The sequence below is a fragment of the Tursiops truncatus genome, chromosome 17 (assembly GCF_011762595.2).
Source record: "Tursiops truncatus isolate mTurTru1 chromosome 17, mTurTru1.mat.Y, whole genome shotgun sequence".
Lineage (NCBI taxonomy): Eukaryota > Metazoa > Chordata > Mammalia > Artiodactyla > Delphinidae > Tursiops > Tursiops truncatus.
Window position 1 is genome coordinate 62,673,725 of NC_047050.1, and position 21,719 is coordinate 62,695,443.

The 21,719-nt window shown below is 42.9% G+C and overlaps 1 protein-coding gene across 8 annotated transcripts in view; it reads left to right on the top strand.

The window, feature by feature from the left end:
* The window catches only part of NTAQ1 (N-terminal glutamine amidase 1), a 209,103-nt gene that overhangs the window by 1,131 nt on the left and 186,253 nt on the right, over positions 1 to 21,719 (top strand). For 5 of the 8 annotated variants that reach the window (XM_073794721.1, XM_073794719.1, XM_019932040.3 and 2 more), the window contains exons 2-5: positions 803 to 902; positions 1,693 to 1,743; positions 6,135 to 6,283; positions 6,906 to 7,030. In XM_073794721.1, the coding sequence (XP_073650822.1) occupies positions 803 to 902; positions 1,693 to 1,743; positions 6,135 to 6,283; positions 6,906 to 7,030 (425 nt within the window). Of the gene's footprint in view, positions 1 to 802; positions 903 to 1,692; positions 1,744 to 6,134; positions 6,284 to 6,905; positions 7,124 to 12,084; positions 12,776 to 18,825; positions 19,129 to 21,719 lie in introns of those variants that run through there. The other 3 variants (XM_019932042.3, XM_004321332.4, XM_033843342.2) reach the window with 3 other exon arrangements.

Below are 21,719 nucleotides of genomic sequence, written 5' to 3' on the forward strand. Positions count from 1 at the left end.
GGCTGAATCACCACTCTTAATCTTGGTCCTTTTCATACCCACACCTGCCTTTCCCTTGCTTGAATAATGACTTCTAACCCCACTTTCCAGTCCCTGCACAAAAAACCTTAGGGTCCTCTATAACTTACCTTTCCCTCCTTCAGATGGTCACCAAACCGATGCTGTGGAGCTCACCATTTGTTCAGCTCTGACTGCATGTCAGGCCTAGTGCCAAGTACTTCCATCCATGCTTAGGAGATAGGTCTTTTGTTATCATTCTCCTCATGAAAAGACTGAGCCACAGAGAGGCCTGTTGTTTGCCCAGGGTCACACATCTAGCCAGTGGTGGTGCTGAACCTGGAACCTCTGTAAGGGTGGAGCCATGCTTCTTCTGCTCTGTCTCCCACCTCAGTCCTGTTAGTTCTTGTCCCTCACATCCATCCGTTGTTGTTGTTTTTTTGTGGTACGTGGGCTTCTCACTGTTGTGGCCTCTCCCGTTGTGGAGTACAGGCCCTGGACGTGCAGGCTCAGCGGCCATGGCTCACGGGCCCAGCCGCTTCGCGGCATGTGGGATCTTCTCGGACCGGGGATTGAACCCGTGTCCCCTGCATTGGCAGGCGGATTCTTAACCACTGTGCCACCAGCAAAGTCCCTTGCTGGGGATGTTTTTGAGAAGGTTCAACTGTTAGCCAGTTGTTGGATGAGATGGTATTTCAGGTCTCTACCAATTTTTTTAAATGTCATTATCAGTCTTTTGGGCAAATTTGAAAGACATAGAGTGTTCTTGTTTAATTATATTGATTAAACAATTACTTTATTTCAGTGAAGAAAATATTTGGAAGCTCTGTGAATACATCAAAAACCATGACCAGTATCCTTTAGAAGAGTGTTATGCTGTCTTCATATCTAATGAGAGGAAAATGGTAAGTTGGGGAGTGATTGTGGAAATTTAGGATTACATTAGAAGCTAAATAGACCATGGGTTTAGCACTGTTCTAAAATGTGCCTTATAAAATACAGCAACATTTTAAAGTTTGTTTTTGAATGAGATTTTTTCCCTACCAGGGCATGGTTGAGTTAGTAGAGCTTAGTCCCTTACTTGCAGGTAAGGAAATATGTGATGGTATGTTTATGCAAATAAAATCCCCTTTCTTTAGGTATTAAGTTAGAGCTTTTAAAATTAAACTTAATTTTTAAATTAAGTTAGAGGCACATATTCTCAGGTTTGAAGTAAAGGTTTCTTTGTTTCTGGAGTTTTAATGGAACTGTAGTAAACTTCTATGAAGTATTAAGAAAAGTAAGCCCTTAATATTTTGTAAAGCACTTTTGTGAACATCATCTTGTTTGACCCCAGTGGAAACCCTGTGAAGTAGACAAGGTCCAGACAGCTGTCTCTGTTTTATAGATGAGGAAATAGAGACTCAGGGAGGTCCCATGAATAATTAAGTGGGAAAGCAAGATTTGAACTTGCCAGGAATTCCAGTTCCTAGTTTAGGTCTCTTTCTACTCTCCAGAAAACATCTTGTAATTAATTATTGCTCCTTCATTGTTAAGGACACTTGGAAGGATTTGGATTTCTTCTTATCCATTCATTCTTTGACCTTGATTGTTGGTTGCCTAGAAATATTTTATTTTTCATGTATGTATTGCTTTAAAGAATTTAGTAGTGGTTTAACTGAAGTTGTGGCTTAGGAGAGTTATTGTATTTTGTAGATACCTATCTGGAAACAACAGGCAAGACCTGGAGATGGACCTGTGATCTGGGTAAGGTGGTCAACACAGACAGCTTCTGATGCAGTAGTACTTGTAATCCATGAGTGGTCTTTATGTTTTGGTAGAGCAGAAATAATGGGGCAGTAGAGAAAGACTATGATAATTATTAATAATTTGACTTCTTGACGATAGATGTTATTTGGTCTAAGGTAGAAGCACTTATGGGCATGTTTTCTTTTAATTTTGAAATTATTATAGGAATGATTTTAAATGGCTGATGTAGCAGATATATTTGTTATCTAGACTCTTGTCTATTTAGCACTGGAAGGAACTTGAGCATTATCTAGTCCAGCTGCACAGTAGAATTATCCAGAGATTGTTAAAAATACAGGTTTCTGGGAATTCCCTGGCAGTCCAGTGCTTAGGACTCAGGGCTTTCACTGGCAGGGGCCCGGGTTCAATCCCTGTTCGGGGAGCTAAGATCCTGCAAGATGTGCGACATGGCAGAAAAAAAAAGAAAAAAGAAAAAAAAATACAGGTTTTTGATCTAGTCGATCTAGAGGTTCAGGAATTAGTGTTCTTAGTAGACTTCTGAGTGAACATGACTGGCATTTGGAAAACATGGATCTGCGCCAACCCCTTCATTTTTCAGGTGAAGAAAGAAGCCAAGAAAGGCAGAGTGAATAGCTCAGGGTCATTAAGCTGATCATTGGCAGGGCTGGGTCCTTTCCAGTACACATCCATATGTCACCTTAAACTGGTCCCCTGAAGAATGGAATTGTTTATGCTAAGAAACATGAAAGTAAAGTAAAACTCCATTCATGATAATGCAACAAACATCAGGTTTCTGATGCTTATTTAGAATAAGATATCATTTGAATTGGCTTCATTCATTTACTTAACATATATTTATTGAGTGCCTCTTATATGCCAGGCACAAATAGACTGAAATCCTTGGCCTCATGCTCTTGCTTCCTTCATCAGCAGGGGATCCTCTGCTCTAACATTGAAGCCCAAATCCAGCAGTGTTGGGTTAGGAGTGCAGGCTGAGTTGGACACATGGGGGTTAAACCCCAGTCCTCCCATTGGTGGGCTGTGTGAGCTGGACAGGTTATTTACGCTCTTTCTTCGGTGTCTTCCTCTGGTCACTGGAGGCTTTAGTGAAATAATGCATTTGAAGCATTGTCCTGGTATCTGGTACCAGTGCTCCAGAAGAGTTAGCTATTATTGTTAGCAGAGCTACAATAACCCCAGTTGCGGACTGTCCATCTGCCCTAGCAATCATGCCCATTGCTGAAGTGCTCAGCTGATTTTGAGTCACGGTCTTGCTTCCTGTCTTCAGGAAACTTGTAGGGAAAGGACCTGTCCCCCTTTACACAGCAGCTCATGGCGGCTCAGTGTGGGGAACCTTGTTTCAGGAAGTCTCCCCACAGATTTTCTGTGTGGAGCAAGTCTCTGGCAGATTGATCTGGGCCTCACTGCTGTTCTGTTGCAGGGAATGGGTAGGCTTCCCTAAGTGGGTAGAGGCACGATCCCCAGAGAAACAGATCACTTTCTAAGTGGACATCCCTGCCTCTAGCCCCACTGGGTCTTTACCAGGCATTTGGACAAGCTCTGTACCCAACTCAGAGAGTGAGGCTATTGCTGGAATCTGCATTCCTTGGTTCCGCATCTCTGCCGTGAAGGTGACTCCTAGTTGAGGCCTGCTTTCCCTCTCGAGTTCACCATCTGTTATGTAGGAATATGGACCCGAGCTAACCAGAAGGGTATTCCTTGTTTATGCCTTTTCCTCTCTTTTTTTTTTGGGCTGCGCCTCGTTCCCTGGTCTTAGTTCCCTGACCAGGGGATGAACACACGTTCCCTGCAGTGGAAGTGTGGCGTCTTAAACACTGGACTGCCAGGGAAGTCCCTGTTTGTGCTTTTCCACAAGTTGTGTCCTCCTTCTGGGAAGCTCTCCCCTTCAGGCAAGAGGCAGTGACGGCAGCCTTTCCTCAGTGAAATGCTCCTTAGCAGTTGCCTGCCTTTTCCTCCCCGCCCACACACCCCTTGCCTTGGTTGGCTTTTTTTTTTTGTGGTACGCGGGCCTCTCACTGCTGTGGCCTCTCCCTTTGCGGAGCACAGGCTCCGGACGCGCAGGCTCAGCGGCCATGGCTCACGGGCCCAGCTGCTCCGCGGCATGTGGGATCTTCCCGGACTGGGGCACGAACCCGTGTCCCCTGCATCGGCAGGTGGACTCTCAACCACTGCGCCACCAGGGAAGCCCTTGGTTGGCTTTTTATAAGGCTGATTATTTACATAGTAGTCTCATTAATTCTCTCAGTAATACTGTGAGGTAGACACCACAGTTATCTCCGTCCTGTAGAGGAGGAAGCTGGCTAGTGGTGGGGCTGAGGCTGAGCCAGGTGACCCCGCTTCAGGCGCCTGTGCCTGCACGCTCTCCCACCTCTGCTGAATTACCTCATCATCTCACCGTTCTGCAGCAGTTGACCTGTGTTTCCCCCTCGCTTCTCTAGGAACTCCTTGAGGGTAAGGACCTATCTTTCTCATCTTCATATCTGTATTTTAATAGCATGGTTTCCCACAAAAAAATAAGGAGTACATATTTAAAAAAAAACTGTAATATAGGGTAGAAGATGTCAAGAGAGAAACAAATTTTGGATACGACGGAGACTGCTTCTGGCAGGGGTGGGAAAAGATGAAAGATGGGCTCATGGGGAAGAAAGCATTTGAGTTGGAGCTTGAGTGACAGATGTGGGGAGAGCGGAGGAGAAGGTGGTGCAGATGGGGCCGAGTAACGTGAGCAAGCCTGGGGGAAGGGAGTCGTGGACTGTTACCGGGGGAGCAGCGCTTAGTTCATGTATCTGGAGGGTAGGATGCATTAAGGGGAGGACAGGGAATAAGCTTTCATTTCTGATGCTATTCTGATTTCTAAGATAGAACTGGAGCCAAAGGAAGCACTTTCAGCTCTGATGGTACAACATCTCCAGTCTCAATTATGTTCCCCACCTCACAGGGTCAAATGAAACATCGTTTGAGAAAGTGCTTTGTAAGCTCTGAAGTACTAGAAATATCAGATGGTATTTCTAACATTGTATTGATGTGATTGAACTTTTTATCTCGCAGTGCTGTTCTCTGTGAGAGCATTTTTCTTCTGAGGAGCTCTAAGCATCACACTGCCCTCATGTCCATTGATAAACCTCCCTGACGTCCCTTCCAGCCCTTAGCTGGTTTGGGCAGTGCCCCGTGTCCGGGAGTGAGAGTAAGAATTCACCTGTGCGCTGGGACCCAGCTGTGCAGGAGAAGCTCTCTGTATTCTTCTTCCTTAATGGCTACATATTAGGGCTTGGCTGACTTAAAACCAATAACAACCGCATTTTAAAGTCCTTCCCCTCTCCAGGCTCACCTCAAGCTGTCCCGTTTGTTAATGGTTTGGAGGATATCCTTGTAGACTTTTTTCTCTGTACTCATATGCATGCATGTGTACTTCTGAATGCACATGTCTGTCTTTATATACACATAAATTAAAAAAATAATAAAATAATATACATAATCTGCAATTTGCTTTTTCCATCCAACTGTGTAACATGGACTTAGTCCAATTTCCACAAAAATTTACCTACTTCTCTTTAGCAGCTGCATAGGACTCCATCTTATGACTGCATCGTGGTTTGTTAACCATTCCCCTCTTGGTGGACTTCTGGTTGTTTCTGAATTTTCAGTGTTATAAACAGTGCTGCAGAGATTTGCTTTGTTTATATACCTTTACATGCATGTGGCCATTTTTCTATAGGCTGGATCCCTAATGGTAAAATTGCTGGATCGAAAGGTGAACATTTAATGTACATGAACATTTCCACTATTTGACTGTTCCCTGTCGCTGGACATTTGGTCTGTTTTCAGGGTTTTGTGTTTGCTTTATTTTGCTGTTATAAGGAGGACTGTCTTAGTCTTGTATATGGTTTTTTGTTTGTTTTTAAGCCTTCAACTTTATTTTTTTTAAGATTTATTATTTATTTTATTTATTTTTGGCTGTGTCGGGTCTTAGTTGCGGTACGTGGTATCTTCGTTGAGGCATGTGGGATCTTTTGTTGGGGCATGCGGGCTTCTCTCTAGTTATGGTGTGCGGGTTTTCTCTCTCTAGCTGTGGCGCACAGGTTCCAGAGCACATGGGCTCTGTAGTTTGTGGCATGCAGGCTCTCTAATTGGGGCGTGCGAGCTCAGTAGTTGTGGCGCACGGGCTTAGTTGCCCTGCAGCATGTGGGATCTTAGTTCCCTGACCAGGGATTGAACCCATGTCCCCTGCATTGTAAGGATTCTTTACCACTGGACCACCAGGGAAGTCCCTTGTATCTGTTTTTGATGATATATATGCATTATTACTATAACCTTGGAATACACTATCATAAGGTAACCTGGTTAACTTCGGCAACTTTTACTTCTAGGATTACCATGTTGTCTTGCTTCATGTTTCAAGTGGAGGACAGAGCTTCATTTATGATCTTGACACTGTCCTGCCATTTCCCTGTCCCTTTGATACTTATGTGGAAGATGCCTTTAAGTCTGATGAGGACATCCATCCACAGTTCAGAAGGTGAGGAAATTCAGGGTGGATTTACCTTACTTTCTGAAGTTGGACCTTGACAATTAGACAGTTACTTTGGGTGTTTGTTTTTGCATTGGTTTGGTAAAGATCACTTGTCTTCACCATTGAGTTGATGTTTGAGAATCATGTGCTCTACAGAAGATTCAAAATGTTTTAAAGTTTTAAAGGTTGTCCGTTGTATAAAAGGTTGGCAGTCTTTAAAAATTTGTGTGATGAGATCCAGAACATTTTCCAACAGTCGTTTTGGGCATTTCTCTCATACTCTTCGTTTTGGGTGGGTGGTTGGTTGGTGGCGGAGCTGGATGCCTGGCGATGACAGAAGTCAGAGTGCTGTGACGGCAGCACCCGGACATTACGCCCTCTGCCCCTCGTACATAACACTGAGCAAGTAAAGGCAACCGGCTGTACTTCCATGCCTTTGTAGTTTGGGATTTCAGCTGATCATTTCTCATGGCGTCTTTAACAGGTATTAAAGCTATATATATATTTGTGTGTCACTAATAGTACAGAAATGCCTGTCTAGTTTTGTGCATGTCATAGAAAATGAGTCTATATGAGAATTGAGTTAGAATTTCAACTGTGATATAAACGAATGTTGGTTTATGTACAGGAAATTTAGAGTGATCCGCGCAGATTCATATTTGAAGAACTTTGCTTCTGACCGATCTCACATGAAAGACTCCAGTGGGAACTGGAGAGAACCTCCTCCATCATATCCCTGCATTGAGACTGGAGGTGAGCCAAGGACGCCCTCTCAGAGGGGTTTCCCATCACTGTGCAGATGAGCGTGTTCCCTTAACCAAGGACAAGAAGTGCATTGTTCTTTGGGTAAGACTCCCTGAGTGGTAAGAGGTAAGAGGGAGTATAGTTCTTATATTTATCAGATTCAGAAATTAAGGCACAGAGAGCAGCACCGGAAGGCACCAGAACTCATGGGGGAGGCAAGGCATGAGGGAGCCGAACCACGACCCCGTTGCTGGAATGTTGGGTGTACCTGCTGCTCGCGCCCTGGACTTGGGGAGATCTGCGTGTTTGTGCCGCTTAACGGGGGGACTAGTAGCGCCTTGCCGTGGTGGGTGTCATGTGATGGTGAAGGAAGTCCCCATTGCATCTTTGGGATATGTGAACTGTCGTTTCACTGACTCTGTGACAAAATCTGCATTAGAAGGAGGTGAGAGCTAGCAGGTTTTACTGCCCCACTCGTCTCATTTCTGTGCTTTCAGGCGTCAGTCCAGTTACGAATTTCTTGAGACTTAAGTAGGTAAAGGATTCTTCACCGTGTTACTATTGTTTGGCATTCACCTGAGTTGGAAACATTATTTATGGTGAGAATTAATTTGCAACGTTGCCACTTATTGGTGAAACATCCTCTGAGTCAAAATGCTCTGTAAGCCGTGAAGGATGCCAGAAAAATAGGACATTAGTATTCAGAGTTCAGCAGGGGAGAAAGTAAAAAATATATTTGGTGTATTTGAAGTGAGTGAACACTGAAAGAGGATTCCAGCTCTGATTTTTGAGGCTCTCTGTGAAAAGCTCTCATGATTTTTAAAGTTTATATTGGAGTTTCTTTGGGTTCACCAACCTGGTTCCCAGCTTCAGCATTAGAATTGGGATAGCTCAGGTCAGGAAAAGGCATCATGGGTCTTGCTTTCAGTCTCACACACCCTGCTGCACGGCGTGGTCTGGACAATGCTTGCATGGCTCCCTGTTTCTCTTTTACATGTGAGCACTAACACAGAGCCTGACATGTCGTGGACCTTCAGTAAACACCTTGTCAGCCCCGGTCGTTCCTTTGGGTTTTAATGACTACTTCCCAAGAGGTGCCTGGCAAAGGTGCCAGGCTTTGTGCCAACCCCTTCTATGTAACTAGCTCATCAGGGGCCTCCTGAGGTTGATACTGGAACTCAAAGGAATCTGCTCTGAATGTGGGGTAAACATACTGGTTTCTCGTGTAGTAATTTAACCACATGTTCATGTTCTCTCGTGTGGTAAATCCATTACTTCAAGCCCTGTGTTTATCAAAGGAATGTATTTGAAGTTAGGAGACAGAGGAATTACCTTTAGCTAATTAGTATTGCTTTATATAAAAAAAAAAAGCTTAAAAAAGAAAAAAAATGGTTCAAGAAGACATCAAACTTTAAACTGATGAAGCTTTGTTTTTTTCATAGCAGTTTTCCTTGGTCCCCTGCATTTAGTTATGGAATTGGCCTTTAGGGCTTAAAATTTAGTACATTTGATGTGTTGCACATTACAATAAAGCCTATACATTTAATAATTTTGGTGGTCATGTGTCTGCAGGCTCACTATTTTCAATTCAGCATTTAGTGTATTTTAAATAAAGGTACTCTTTTTTTTTTTTTCTCCCCTCCCTGAAAAAAGAAGGAAACGGAGAGTCACAGTCTTGCAGCCTTGCTCTGAAGGCTCAGTTCCAGTACCAGCTACAGATGGTTCAGTTCTTAAGGACGTTTCCCAAGTCTTGGGCTGAGTTATAGGGTCTACCATATTTGTCCCGTTCTCTTTCTGAGCCCTTTGCTGCCTTTTGTCCGCATTTACCTCTCATCTCCTTGTCTCAGATGACGTGTTATAGTAACACTGGCTAATTTGAGCCCAGCTGGAGGACCAGTGTTATGTAAACAGAAATGTTGTAGTGCCTCTTGGGGAGATTATAGGCAAGTGCTGATTTGTTATACATTTATCTTTAAAAATTAAAAAAATTCTTATTTTATTTTTATATGTTATTAGGTAATGAATGCTTGCAGATCGTAATCCTCTTTTATTTACTTACATTAAAAAGCCCTAGAAAATGAATACAGTTGTATTTCAGAAGTTGAGGTTTCCTTTAGCCATTTGTTAAAGATTTTAGCTGACTTACATGGAGTCTGGCATCTACCCCAGGTAAGCAAGAACTTTTGCCCCATCTCTCCTGGGAGGCGCCTGTTTTTCCTTTATTTTGGATTCCTTGGTCATCGTGCATCCCTGGCCCTCTGATGACTTCAACAGAAGTCCTGCTTTTGCTGATTATCTAGCTTTTCTTGTTGTAAGGGTGGGAATGACTCTGTTTCTAGTTTTCTGTATCCTAAGTGCTTACCTTCACATTTGAAAGATATATTTGTTGGGTAATGTATGCTAGTTTTACATGTTTTTTCTTTCCGTTTTTTAAAGGTGTCTCGCTTGTTTTCTGCTTGCTGAGTTTCTGATCAAGGAGCATGCCGTTGTTCTTGTGTTTGCTTCTCTAAATGCAGTGTGCTCTGGCTGCTTTTTAAGGTTTTCTCTCTATCTCTCGATTTCAGGGATTTGGTTGTGATGGACTGTAGCATAGTTTGCTTTAGGCTTATTCAGCTTGAGGTTTGTTAAGATTCTTAGATTGCGGGATTTATAGTTTTCATCGAATTTGGAAACATTTGGCCAGTACCTCTTCAAATATTTTTTCTGAACTCTCCCCCTTTTTAAAAAAAATTCTTGTCCTTCCCCTACACGTATGTTAGATGGCTTGTTACTTCTCTTAGGTCAATGATGTTCATTTTTTTTCAGACTTTTTCTGTATGTGCTTCATTTTGAATAATTATTTTGTCTGTAAATTTATTGATCTTTTCTTCTTCATTAACTCATTTGCTGTTAACCCCATCCAGTGCTTTTTTTTTTTCATTGTACATATTTTATTTTTTCATCTCTAGACATTCCATTTGGGGCTGATTTAATATCTTCCATTTCCTTCTTTGTCATGCTCATGTTTTACTCTACCCTTTTGAGTATACAGAGCATGTTTATAATAGCTGGTCCTTGTCTGCTGATTCTGTTATCTCTGTCGTTTCTGTCTGTGAATGTTGATTGAGTTTTCTCCTGGCGTTGAGTCATATTTTCCTGTTTCTTTGTGTGATTCGTAATACTTGGTTGGGTGCCGGGCTTTGTGAATTTGAGGTACTTTTAAAAACAGTGTTGGATTTGGTTCTGTCATGCACTTAAATTCCTGGGGGTCAGCTGGATCCTTTCAGGGCTTGGTTTTAGGCTTTTTTAGTGCAGGTTTGAAGCAGCCTTTCACCCAGGGCTAATTTAGCCCCACTGCTTTGGTGTGACCCTTCTGAGGATTCTACCAAATGCCCAGGTGTTATGAGTTCTCTCTACCCTGGCTGGTGGGGACCATGGAAGTTCTGGGAGTTATTAGACTGACTGCTTTACGGTGCTTCTTTCCTGGCCTTATGAGATTAGTCCTTAACCAAAGACTTAGGGGTAGAGGAGTGAGTTCCCTCTGCAGAAATCCAGGACACTCTCTGCGTAGTCCTCTCCTCTCCCACACTATGTCCCTCACATGTAGCTGCCAGGCCCTCCTGAACTTAGAGCTCTGTCTTCCCATTGGTGGGAAAAACTCCCATGCTGTTTGTGTCCCTGCCTCCGTGCTGTGGTCTGGAAACAGCCCTCCGGGCAGTGAGCTGGAGGGATCCTACAGCTCCTGCCCTTGTTTCTCTTTTCTTAGCAGTCAGTCCTGTGTTGCCCATTGTCTGGTGTCTGGAAACAGTTGCTAAATATATTTTGTCCACTTTTCTGGCAGTTTATGGTGGAAGTGCAGTTCCCATAACAGTTCTTTGATGAGTAGAAGCATCCCTGTATACACTTAAAAATTTGTAGTATGGAAAATTTTAATCATATACAAAACTAGGCAGAACAGTAGACTTTCAGCAGTTATCAGCTCATGGCTGATATCCTATCCACTTATATCCCATCTACTTTCCCCCTTCTTGTATTATGTTGAAGCAAATTCCAGATATTATATCCTTTCAACTCTAAATATTTCAGTATGGATCTCTAAAATATAAGGATTAATTTAAAAAATACGTGACCACAATGCCATTATTACATCTAAAAAAATTAACAATAATTCTTTAAAATCAACATATATCTCTGTAGTCAGTGTTGAGATTATCACAGTTATCTCATGAAGTCATAATCTTTTTTCATGTAGTTTGTTCATGTGAATCAAGGTCCAGATAAAGCCCCCCCGTCGTGCTTGGTTGGTATGTGTCTCTTTAGGGTCTTTTTTAATATGTAGAGATTCCTAGTCCCACTCTTTTTTTTTTTTTCCTTGTAATTTATTTGTTGAAGAAATGAATCTGGGAGAAATGGTCTGGATTTTGCTGATTGTATCCTTTTGTATCCTCTGTATTTCCTGTAAATTGGCAGCTGTATCCAGTAAACTGGCAGTTTGCTTATTTATGCATTTTTTCATTTAACTTTTTATTTTGGAATAACTTTAGATTGCTAGGGAATTGGTTAAAACAGTACAGAGAGCTCCTATATACCCCTTACTCAGATTCCAGGGGGATCTGAGAAAAACCATAGTGTAATTATGTAAATCAAGAAAATAATAAATCAGTAGGAAAATATTGACACAGTACTGTTAACGTATAGACCTTACTTAAATTTTGTAACTTTTCCTCCTATTTCTGTTTTCTGGTCCAGAATCTAACTCAGGATATTACATGTAGTTGTCATGTCTCCTCATCTCATTCTCTTTCAGTCTGTGACAATTTTTTTTTTTTCTTCCTTACAACTTTTACCCTTTTGAAGGGTACTGGTCATTGACTATGAATAGTGTCCCTCAGTTTGGGTTTGTGTGATGTTTTGTCATGATTAGATTGATGTCATACATTTGAGACAAGAATACCAGAGAAGTGATATTGACCCCTTATGAAACATTTGAATAATTTTCCCTACTTTTGGTCTTCTGGGTTGTTTTATTGCTGTTAAGCCAGAATTGTGCTTTCAGTGGACATTTCTTTCATGTATTTTTGTAGATTCCAAAATGAACCTGAATGATTTTATCAGTATGGATCCTGAGGTGGGATGGGGAGCCGTCTACTCACTGTCTGAATTTGTACATCGGTTTGGCAGTCAGAACTACTGAACTTGACCTCTGGATGTAGTGCCATGGAGAAATTCTAGGACGTGAACAATCCACCCCTTCATCTGAGACAGCAAATGTTATGATGGTACACTTGGCTTGGAATTATGCTTTCCTCTTTTAATTCAATTGAGTTGAAGCATAAGTGAACAAAAGAATAGATAGAAAATTTTTTTTTGGTATGTCAGGTTGAAACTTGATGTAGTTGCTCAGATATTCCTACTGCTCCTTTGTTAAAAAATGTGAAGACTTATGCCAGTAATTGCTTTTGTTATGATAAATGTGTGGACTTTGTGTCTGTTTTGGATGGTTCATGTCTCTCCAGCTATACTGTAAGCTCCTTGAGGGTAGGGCTGTAGCCCGTTGCTCTGTGAATCTCTAATGCCCATAAAAGGTGCCCGTAAAATGTTTGCTAGTGACTGTGCTGCTGCCTGAAGAGGGCTGACGTTGTGAGCCCAATCAGCAATAAGTATTAGTCTTTCTGGACCATTCATTCTGTTCTTAGCAAAGATTGCAGCCCTCTCAGGCTTAAGTGTTGCTTGGCCTATTTATATATGTTTTTAAATAAAATTGACCTAAATTAATTTTGTTTTGAAGATTTTGTGTCCCTCTTTGATAATCTGGGATACCCAAGAATGTCTCAATTATAGATGGGAACAATTGCTTTAAAATACTTTGATCAGTCTTCCTTCCTGAAGATGTTTTGGAAATTTGGCTTTCATCATATAATTCCAGATAAAAGATGTTTGGCATTAAACCAGCATATAGCACTAGCTCTCATTCACGTCCTCCATGGTTCTGTTGTAAAAATGAGCAGGTTTCTTATAACAGGGCTGTGCAAACTTTTGCTCTTAGATGAGTCTTCTGCTTACTCCGGAACTTCCATTCAAATCCTCTGCCTTGTGCTCTGGAGGGACACCTGCAATCATTTCCTCAGGAGTCAGTCAGTTAGTCAGTCTAAGGAAAGACCATATATCCATTTGGCTCGGCTGACCTGGAAGATGCTGGGAGAAAGTGAATCAACTTTGGTAAGAGGAATACAAATACAACCTAAATTATTTTTATAATTTAGAGTTAAATACAGACCCTAAACTTAGATAACTTTGTTGAGTTTTAGATGGTCATTTAAAAAGTATGTGACTACACTAAAGAAGATAGATTTTGGCAGGTTGTACCACAGAAATACTTTGCCCTGAGCAAAAGGAATTCAGAGACCCCAAAGGATTGTGATCTGATTTACAAATTGCATTTTTTGGAGCTTTGTTTTTGTTTTTTTTCCCCTGCCAATTTATGAGCAGTTCCCAATCTGGTATTCAAAATTATGTCTAGTGCAGACCAGTCAGACAATCTTGTGTGTGTAAGTTTGAACTTTCCAGCCACCTTGCCTTGAAATTGAAAACCCCCTGCTTCTAACCAGTGTGATGAGCAAGGTTTATAGTTATGTTAACATATCCAGTGGCTGTTGTCATGACTTGTTAGAAGCAATAGAGGACATCTGTTATTTCTACCTACCACTCCTACAGTACCCTTTGGGGAACTCTTCTTTGTGTAGGTCATATATTGTATATAGTCCTAGTGGCCCATAAATAGAGGCATGTAGCCTAAACCGGGCCAGGCTTAGACCCCACCCCTGGACAAGTCTAGGAATAGCCTGTCACAGTGTTCTCTGGAATTGCTGTATTGACATTAAGAGAGGATAATTCTCTGTCCATCAGGACTGCTGGGCTAGGGCCACTGGGAGTTTGGGGCTGCTGGTGGGTATCTTGACTGCCACAGAAGAAAGGCCTGCTTGCATAATGCACCCGAGCAGAGCGGGAGCCCCAAGGACATTTCTGAGAGCCTGGATCTTTCTTTGCTTCAAACCAACCCCAATTTCGAACTTGCCAGTTATACAAACCAGTGGGTTCCTTTTTCTCTTCAGTTTGTGTGAGTTGGATCGCTGTCATTTTTAACTGAAATGTAAGCTCCCTTGCAAGATTTTTCATCAGAATTGTTGATTTTATCAGGAACTGTTTCTTTTGTCTCTCTGTGCTTAATTTTTCTCTGAGGTCAGGTTTGCCTCTCTTTATACTCAGTATGTGTGAGAGAACTGAATAAATACTGATAAATGCTGTTTGGAAAGAGGAACTTTCAAGAAAAGCAGGGGACTAAAATAGAATTTGTAGTTGACTATGAAAATAAGAGAAATAAGGTATCTCTGAGAATCTGACGGGAAAGCAAATACACGATATAAAATGGCTCCCAGGTCAATAGAACTGACCGTACCTGATTGTGGGTATTACCGCGGCTTTTACAAGTGATTGTGTCTTTCAGAGGAAGGGTTTGTTAGCAGTGGAAGTAAAGACAAACGCTTTTTTGTGTGTGGTTTTTCTCAGTTTAATTTTTAATTATTTAAAAATAGATGGCACATGCATATTGTACAAACGCAAAAGATATAAAAAGGTATATAGTGAAAAGTACTCTTTCCTCCCGTTCTTACCTTCAGTTTTCTGATTTCCCTACCCAGAAACCTGTTTTCAGTTTCTTTTCTATCCTTACAGGAATTTTTTTATGCCCATGGAAGCATATAGCATTATGTATGTATTAAATTCTGGGGGTTTTTTCTTCCCACAAATGGTAACACTCTAAAAGTATTGTTCTGCATTTTACTTTTTTTTTTTTTTTTTAATTTATTTATTTTTGACTGTGTTGGGTCTTCATTTCTGTGCAAGGGCTTTCTCTAGTTGCAGCGAGCGGGGGCCACTCTTCATCGCGGTGCGCGGGCCTCTCACTGTGGCGGCCTCTCTTGTTGCAGAGCACAAGCTCCAGACACGCAGGCTCAGTAGTTGTGGCTCACAGGCCTAGTTGCTCCGTGGTATGTGGGATCTTCCCAGACCAGGGCTCGAACCCGTGTCCCCTGCATTGGCAGGCAGATTCTCAACCACTGCGCCACCAGGGAAGCCCCTGCATTTTACTTTTTAAAGTTAATATATTTGGATATTTTCCAATCAGTACATGTTGAATTTCCTCTCTCCTTTTAAGGGGGGATACACTGTAGTTTGTGGTGTGCATGGTCCATAATTGAGCAGTCCTGAAGTTGTTGTAGTCTTTTGGTATGACCCCCCCCCCCAAAAAAAAGGTTCCAGGAGTATTTTTGGCCATGTGTCTTTATAGCAATTTCTGAGATAAATTTTGGAGGTGTAGACTGCTAATTGTCTCACCGAATCCATTCTCCTTTTTTTCTAGAAAAAGGGATACAAATGTTTTCTATAAAGGGCCAAACAGTAAATATTTTAGGCTTTGCAGGCTATAAGGTCTCTGCTGTAGCTGCTCAACTTGGACCCTGTAGCTGGTAAGCAGCCATGGACGATATGTAAATGAATGGATGCAGCTGGGCTCCAGGAAAACTTTGATGTGGGGGCTTGATGATTTGACCCCTGGGCTACAGTTTGCTGTCCCTTGTTTCAGAGTCACAGAGGTGCAGCTGGCCTTGTGGCTGCTCTGCCAGGGACTACATTTCCCAGTGTCCTTTGCAGCTAGGTATAGCCATGTGACCAGGTTCTCACCGTAGGAATGTAAGGGGAGGGGTGTGTGTCACTTACAGGGCTGACTTGTGGGACGTTGCCCACCCACTCCTTCACACCTCTCCCCCCTTTCCTGCTGGGTGGTATGATGGTGACTAGAATGACCTTTGGAAGCCACCCACTGAAGATGGCAGAGCCACCATCAACCTGGGTTCCTGAATGACCCCATGGAGCCGAGCTGCAGGCCTGCCTGAAAAGCATATTGTAGAACTGTTCCATAAGAGACACACTTGTGTATTTTTTTTTAAGTCACAGAGCCATTGGTGAGTCTTTAGCCCTCCCCAGTTAATACAGTGCCCATTCAGGACTTGTCACAGGGTATTTCCACTGGGTTGGAAATGAGACTTTGTGATGTTCCATGTGGAGTTGATCCGCGGTGTTTTCGTGCAAGCTGCCCCTTAAGTGTCCTGGAGTGTTTGTGGGATTATTGCCCTTTGCAGAATGTTCAGGAACACCGAATGCAGATATCCATCCATACCTCTTATTTTGCATGAGGTTCGAGAGCCTTGTGGGAAAGAAGCCAAATGAATCCTGTCCTCATTTACAGTTCAGACATGTGTGGGCCTGTCTGATGGACTAGGAGTCCTCAGAGCTATCCTAGCTAGAGGAGAGGAAAACAGATTCCTGAGGGAAAATCACTCTTAAGTGAGGAAGACACCTGGCTGAGTGGACCAGACCTGGCAACGAGGCCTGGTGGTTAGAGGGACCACTGGTGGAAGGTACAGTGTGAGGTGTGCTTCCTCATTGCTCACCCTTCGTGCGGTGCACCCCTTTACTTGCTCTCTCACCCTCTTGAAAGCCCTGTCCTCTGGGAATGAAGGGAAAGAACTGTGTCACTAGGGGCCCAACACGGCTCTATGGGAACCTTGCAAGTAGCTGGTCTTGGGCATCAAAGGAGAACAGTGGAGGCCAGTGGCCTGAGAGGTTGGAATTCTGGTGGTTGAGTGGTTGGCTCAGAGCAATGGAGCAGAAGCATGATAAAGCCTGAAGGCTGTGGCTCTGATTTTCTGTGAATCCCCATTTCATCAGGACTGTTTTTTGGTTGCTGTTCAATTCAAATAAACACTTATTGAGCCTATGTTAAATGGGGGCATGGTTAAGAGAGGCACCTCTTCTGTCTGTGTACAATTCCTGCCACTCTGTTTATCCTCATATGTCTCACTATTCTTGTACAGTTATTCAGACTCCTATAATGGAATGGTAACCTTGTTCAGAAGCTCAGAATCTTCTTAGAAAGTTGTTAGTAGAGTGATGGTCACAGCTAGTGGAGAATCTGCTTCATTTTCTGAAAAAAACAAAACACTGAGCTGGACTTGTTGCTTCCCATGAAGATGCTGGGCTCATCTGGGGCTTCAGTCATAGGCTCTTTAGAAAAACCAGCAATGACGTCTTCTTTACTCCGAAGTTCTTTACTCCAATCTTTACTCCAAAAGTTCTCTGTGGGAAGAGAGTGATAATCAGCGGTGGCCTCAGTGACTTCTTCCTCAGAGCTCAGGGTGTGTAATTTCACCTCAGTAGATAAAGCGAAAGTCTGCACATTCTCCAAATACAAGTCAGTGGTAGTTTCTTCATCTTCAGTGAAGCCTGCCTTGATCAGTGGTCAAGGCTGGTCGGTCAGTGGTCGACTCTAGGTGTGTGATGAATTCCGGGAGTCGTGTGGGGTTGGGCACAGCCAGGGTGAACCCGGCAGAGGGGAGGAGGGCCTTCCTGAGAAGGATGCTGATGCCAGTGGGGAGCACGGGGGCTTGTGAAGGCGAGGAGACTGAGCGTGTCTCCATCTCATCAGGACTTCGAAGTAGAAAATGACCTTATATAGGGTTCACAAGCTAGTGGGGGGCTTGCGTACATTCAGTTTATAATAGCAAGCACCCCTGACAATTCATAGAAGTTCTTGGTGAAGAATGCTTATTAAAAAGCTGGACTTAATTTTGGTGAATATGTGCTTAAATCATGAAGAGTTGGGATTACTGTAAAAGTGAAAAGTTTGTACTCACTGGTGGTTGGAAGCCTGGGACATACCAGGTACTTACCATTCGGGGAAGGGGAAGTCATAGTCATTTGCCTTGAATATATTTGGAGAACAGAGTTAGAAGTTTCAGGCAGGTTCCCTCCCTCCCTCCCTCCCTCTATCCACCCACCCAGCATGTATTACATGCCTGCTATTTGCAAAGTTAGGCCCTGATGAATGAGGCAGAACTGTCCTAAGAGGAGACATGCAGAGTGCTCTGGTTCAAGGGACAGAACCTCTGTCCTTTATTAGTATGTCTTTTATTACCTCACTTTCATTAGCATGTAAAGCAGAGGGCCAGCCTTTGAGGAGCCTGTTGTATAGAAATCTTTTGGTAAAGACTTGGTACTTAAAGATTGCACTTTGAACAAATGTATAAACCAAAATGAAGGACTTTTCTGTAATTATTTAAAAGGATCTTGAAGGAAGAAGTGATTATTCCAGTACAGAACCAGAAAATTTGGGAACACATGAGCATCCCTAGGACCAGGAAGACAAATCCAGCCTGAACCAGAATTATTCACTTAGTTCCCCTAGTTAGGGGTTACCATCAGCTCTTCAGTGAGCAAGAGCTGGAGACTTACGTTGGCACTATTGCCTCTTCTGTGTAGTAGTTAGTTGTAGGTGTATATCAGTAATATATAGTTGAGTCTATAGTACTCATTCTGGAGGCTAGTGACAGTTTCTCTGAGCAAGTCCTTTTGCCACCTTCATAGGACACTGAGTGAAAGAAGCTGTCTAGTTATAACTGCAGTGAGGTGTTCAGGCTGAGTGCTGTAAATATTATAGACCAGCTTCTGATACTCAGTGTGGGCAAAAGGTGCTAAGTAGTCCCCCATACTGCATTATCTTTCAGCATGTGGCACACAGTAGATGCTCAATAAACATTTGCTACATGAACGAATATATATTTATGAGGTTCTCTCAGTGTGTTTCCATTAGCGCTGCTAGTTATAAAATCGATGAAATGATGTGTAGTTGTGCACATAAAACAGCTGCAGTCAGTCGATTAGGTTGAATTTGGTTGTGAGACAACTATTACCACCGTTTTTTCTCTTGGCAGAGAAATGACAGAAATGCGCTGTGGGAGGGCTTCTCTCTCAGCCTATTCTTTTGCCCTTTGTCCCACTGTGCTCCCTCCCAATCCTGTTTGGACATTATTTGTGCCGTTTCTAAGAAGAGGATTCAGAAGTGTCCCAACTAATGAGAACATTTTGTCAGGGTATCTACTTCCCTGTGGGCCATGACTGAAGAAACAGAGGGAAGGAACGATACACCATACCCCTGTATTTCACCATGGTGAACTGCAGAGTAAATTTAGCCCCTTGTAATATAGCAAGGGTGCTATGGCTTGAATATTTGTATCCCCCCACCCCACTCCCCGAATTCATATGGTGTAATCCTAACCCCCAGAGGTGGTGGTATTAGGAGGTGGTGTGTGTGTGTGTGTGTGTGTGTGTGTGTGTGTGTGTGTGTGTGTGTGTGTGTGTGTGTGTGTGTGTGTGTGTGAGTGATTAGATTAGATTAGGAGGGTGGGGCCCTCATGAATGGGGTTAGTGGTGCTAGAAAAGAGATCCCCCGAAGCTCCTTCTGCTCTGTGAGGACACAACAAGAAGTCTGCGACCTGTGATTTTACCCAACCATGCTGGCACCCTGATTGGACTTGCAGCCTCCAGAACTGTGAGCAATAAATTTCTGTTGCTTATAAGCTACCCAGTCTGTGGTATTTTGTTATAGCAGCCCAAATGGACTAAGACAAAGGGTTCCTAACCTGGAGTCCTAACACACATTGAGTGTGTATATGAGTATATTTTCCTGGAGAGAGGACACATAGCTTGTATTACCTATTTATTCATTTAACAATATTTATTATTATTTTTATCTATTGAGGGCCTACTCTATAACCTTAGGCTCCAGGTTAGATGCTGGTAACTGAAACCAGAATAGCTTTTGCTCTCTTGTAGCTTATAGGCTGATGATGGAGACTGACATCAATCAAAGAATCACACACAGATGGCTGTACAATTGCAACTGTGAAAGTGCTGTCAAGGAATGGTACCAGTTCTATGAGAACATGTAATGGGGGAAATTAGCTGGTTAAAGGGGGTTGGGAGGCTTCTTGAGGAAGTGTTTTATCCTTTCAAACAAATAGCTCCTACTAGGTGCCAAGCACTGTTCCTGCCCTGGTGATTGAGCAGTGAAGAAAACAAGCCCCTGCACTCATAGAGCTCACATTCTGGTGGAGAAGACAGACAATGGACACATACTGTGTGTGGAAGAATGGTTGCTGTTTACCGAATTGGAGAAGATGGTGGGTGGACCGCTTCTGGGGAGGAAGGTCAGGAGTTTTATTTTGGACAATCTTAAATTTGAGATGCCAGTTCGATGTCTAAGAGGAGATGTCAGATAGGAGTTGGATAAAGGAGACTGGGATTCAGGGCAGATGTTCAGGCTGGGAGTATGAAATGGGGAGACCTCAGTTAATAGACGGTATTTAAAGGCACAGGACTCAGAAGATCACTGAGAGAATGAGTGTAGACAGAAAAGTAGTAGGGGGACATAGCCCTGGGAGCTTTTACATTTAGAGGTCAGGAGATGAAGGGACACCAGAAGGAGGACAGAGGGAGGGGTTGGTCAGGGAGGGAAGAGAAGACAAGGAAAGCTCAGAGAAGTAAGTGATTCAGCAGGGACAGAGGGCTCTGACACATCAGATGTTGATGATCAGTTGAGTAAGCTGAGGACTGAGATGACCGTTGGCTTCGGCAATGTCTTCAGAGCAAGTTCAGAGGAGTGATGGGGATGAAAGCCTACTTGGAATGGTTCAGGAGGGAAAGGGAAGAAGGAGGCAGAGTGGTATGGTAAAAGGAACAGAGAAGTGGGGCAGTACTGGAGGGGGACATGGGTCAAGGGGGACAGCTCTGAACCTGGCCGTCACCCAGTTCTGCCTTTATAATGAACAAATTTACCATTTCTAGCCCTCCAGAGAGACTTCTAGGGACATCAGAGACCTGTCCTCTAGGCCTGTTGTTCTCATGCAGGGCAAACACTGCTCTGTTCTTGACTAGATCCATCCCTTGGTTCATGCAGCCTTCCTCAGCATTAAGATGGAGGAAAGAAAGCTGGATACCCCCAGAGGTATAGTCATCTCTTGGTACCTGTGGGGGATTGTTTCCAGGATCCCCCACGGATACCGCGCTCCATGGTTGCTCCCTCATGTAAAATGGCACAATACAGTTGGCCCTCCATGGGTTCCACATCAGTGGACTCAACCAACCGTGGGTGGAAAGCTGCAGATTGAAATCCACAAATGCGGAACCTGTGGATAGCGGGCCGGCTGTATTTCATCAATGCAGTTCCTATCAAATTACCAATGGCATTCTTCACAGAACTAAAACCAAAAAAAATCTTAAAATTTGTATGGAGACATAGAAGACCCTGAATAGCCAAAGCAATCTTGAGGGAAAAAAATGGAGCTGGAGGGATCAGGCTCCATTACTTCAGACTGTACTACAGAGCTACCGTAATCAAGACAGTATGGTACTGGCACAAAAACAGAAATATAGATCAATGGAACAAGATAGAAAGCCCAGAGATAAACCCACGCACCTGTGGTCAACTAATCTATGACAAAGGAGGCAAGAATATACAATGGAGAAAAGACAGCCTCTTCAATAAGTGGTGCTGGGAAAACTGGACAGCTACATGTAAAAGAATGAAATTAGAACACTCCCTAACACCATACACAAAAATAAACTCAAAATGGATTAAAGACCTAAATGTAAGGCCAGACACTATCAAACTCTTAGAGGAAAACAGGAAGAACCCTCTCTGACATAAATTACAGCGAGATCTTTTTTGACCCATCTTCTAGAGTAATGGAAATAAAAATAAGCAAATGGGACCTAATGAAACTTAAAAGCTTTTCCACAGCAAAGGAAACCATAAGATGAAAAGACA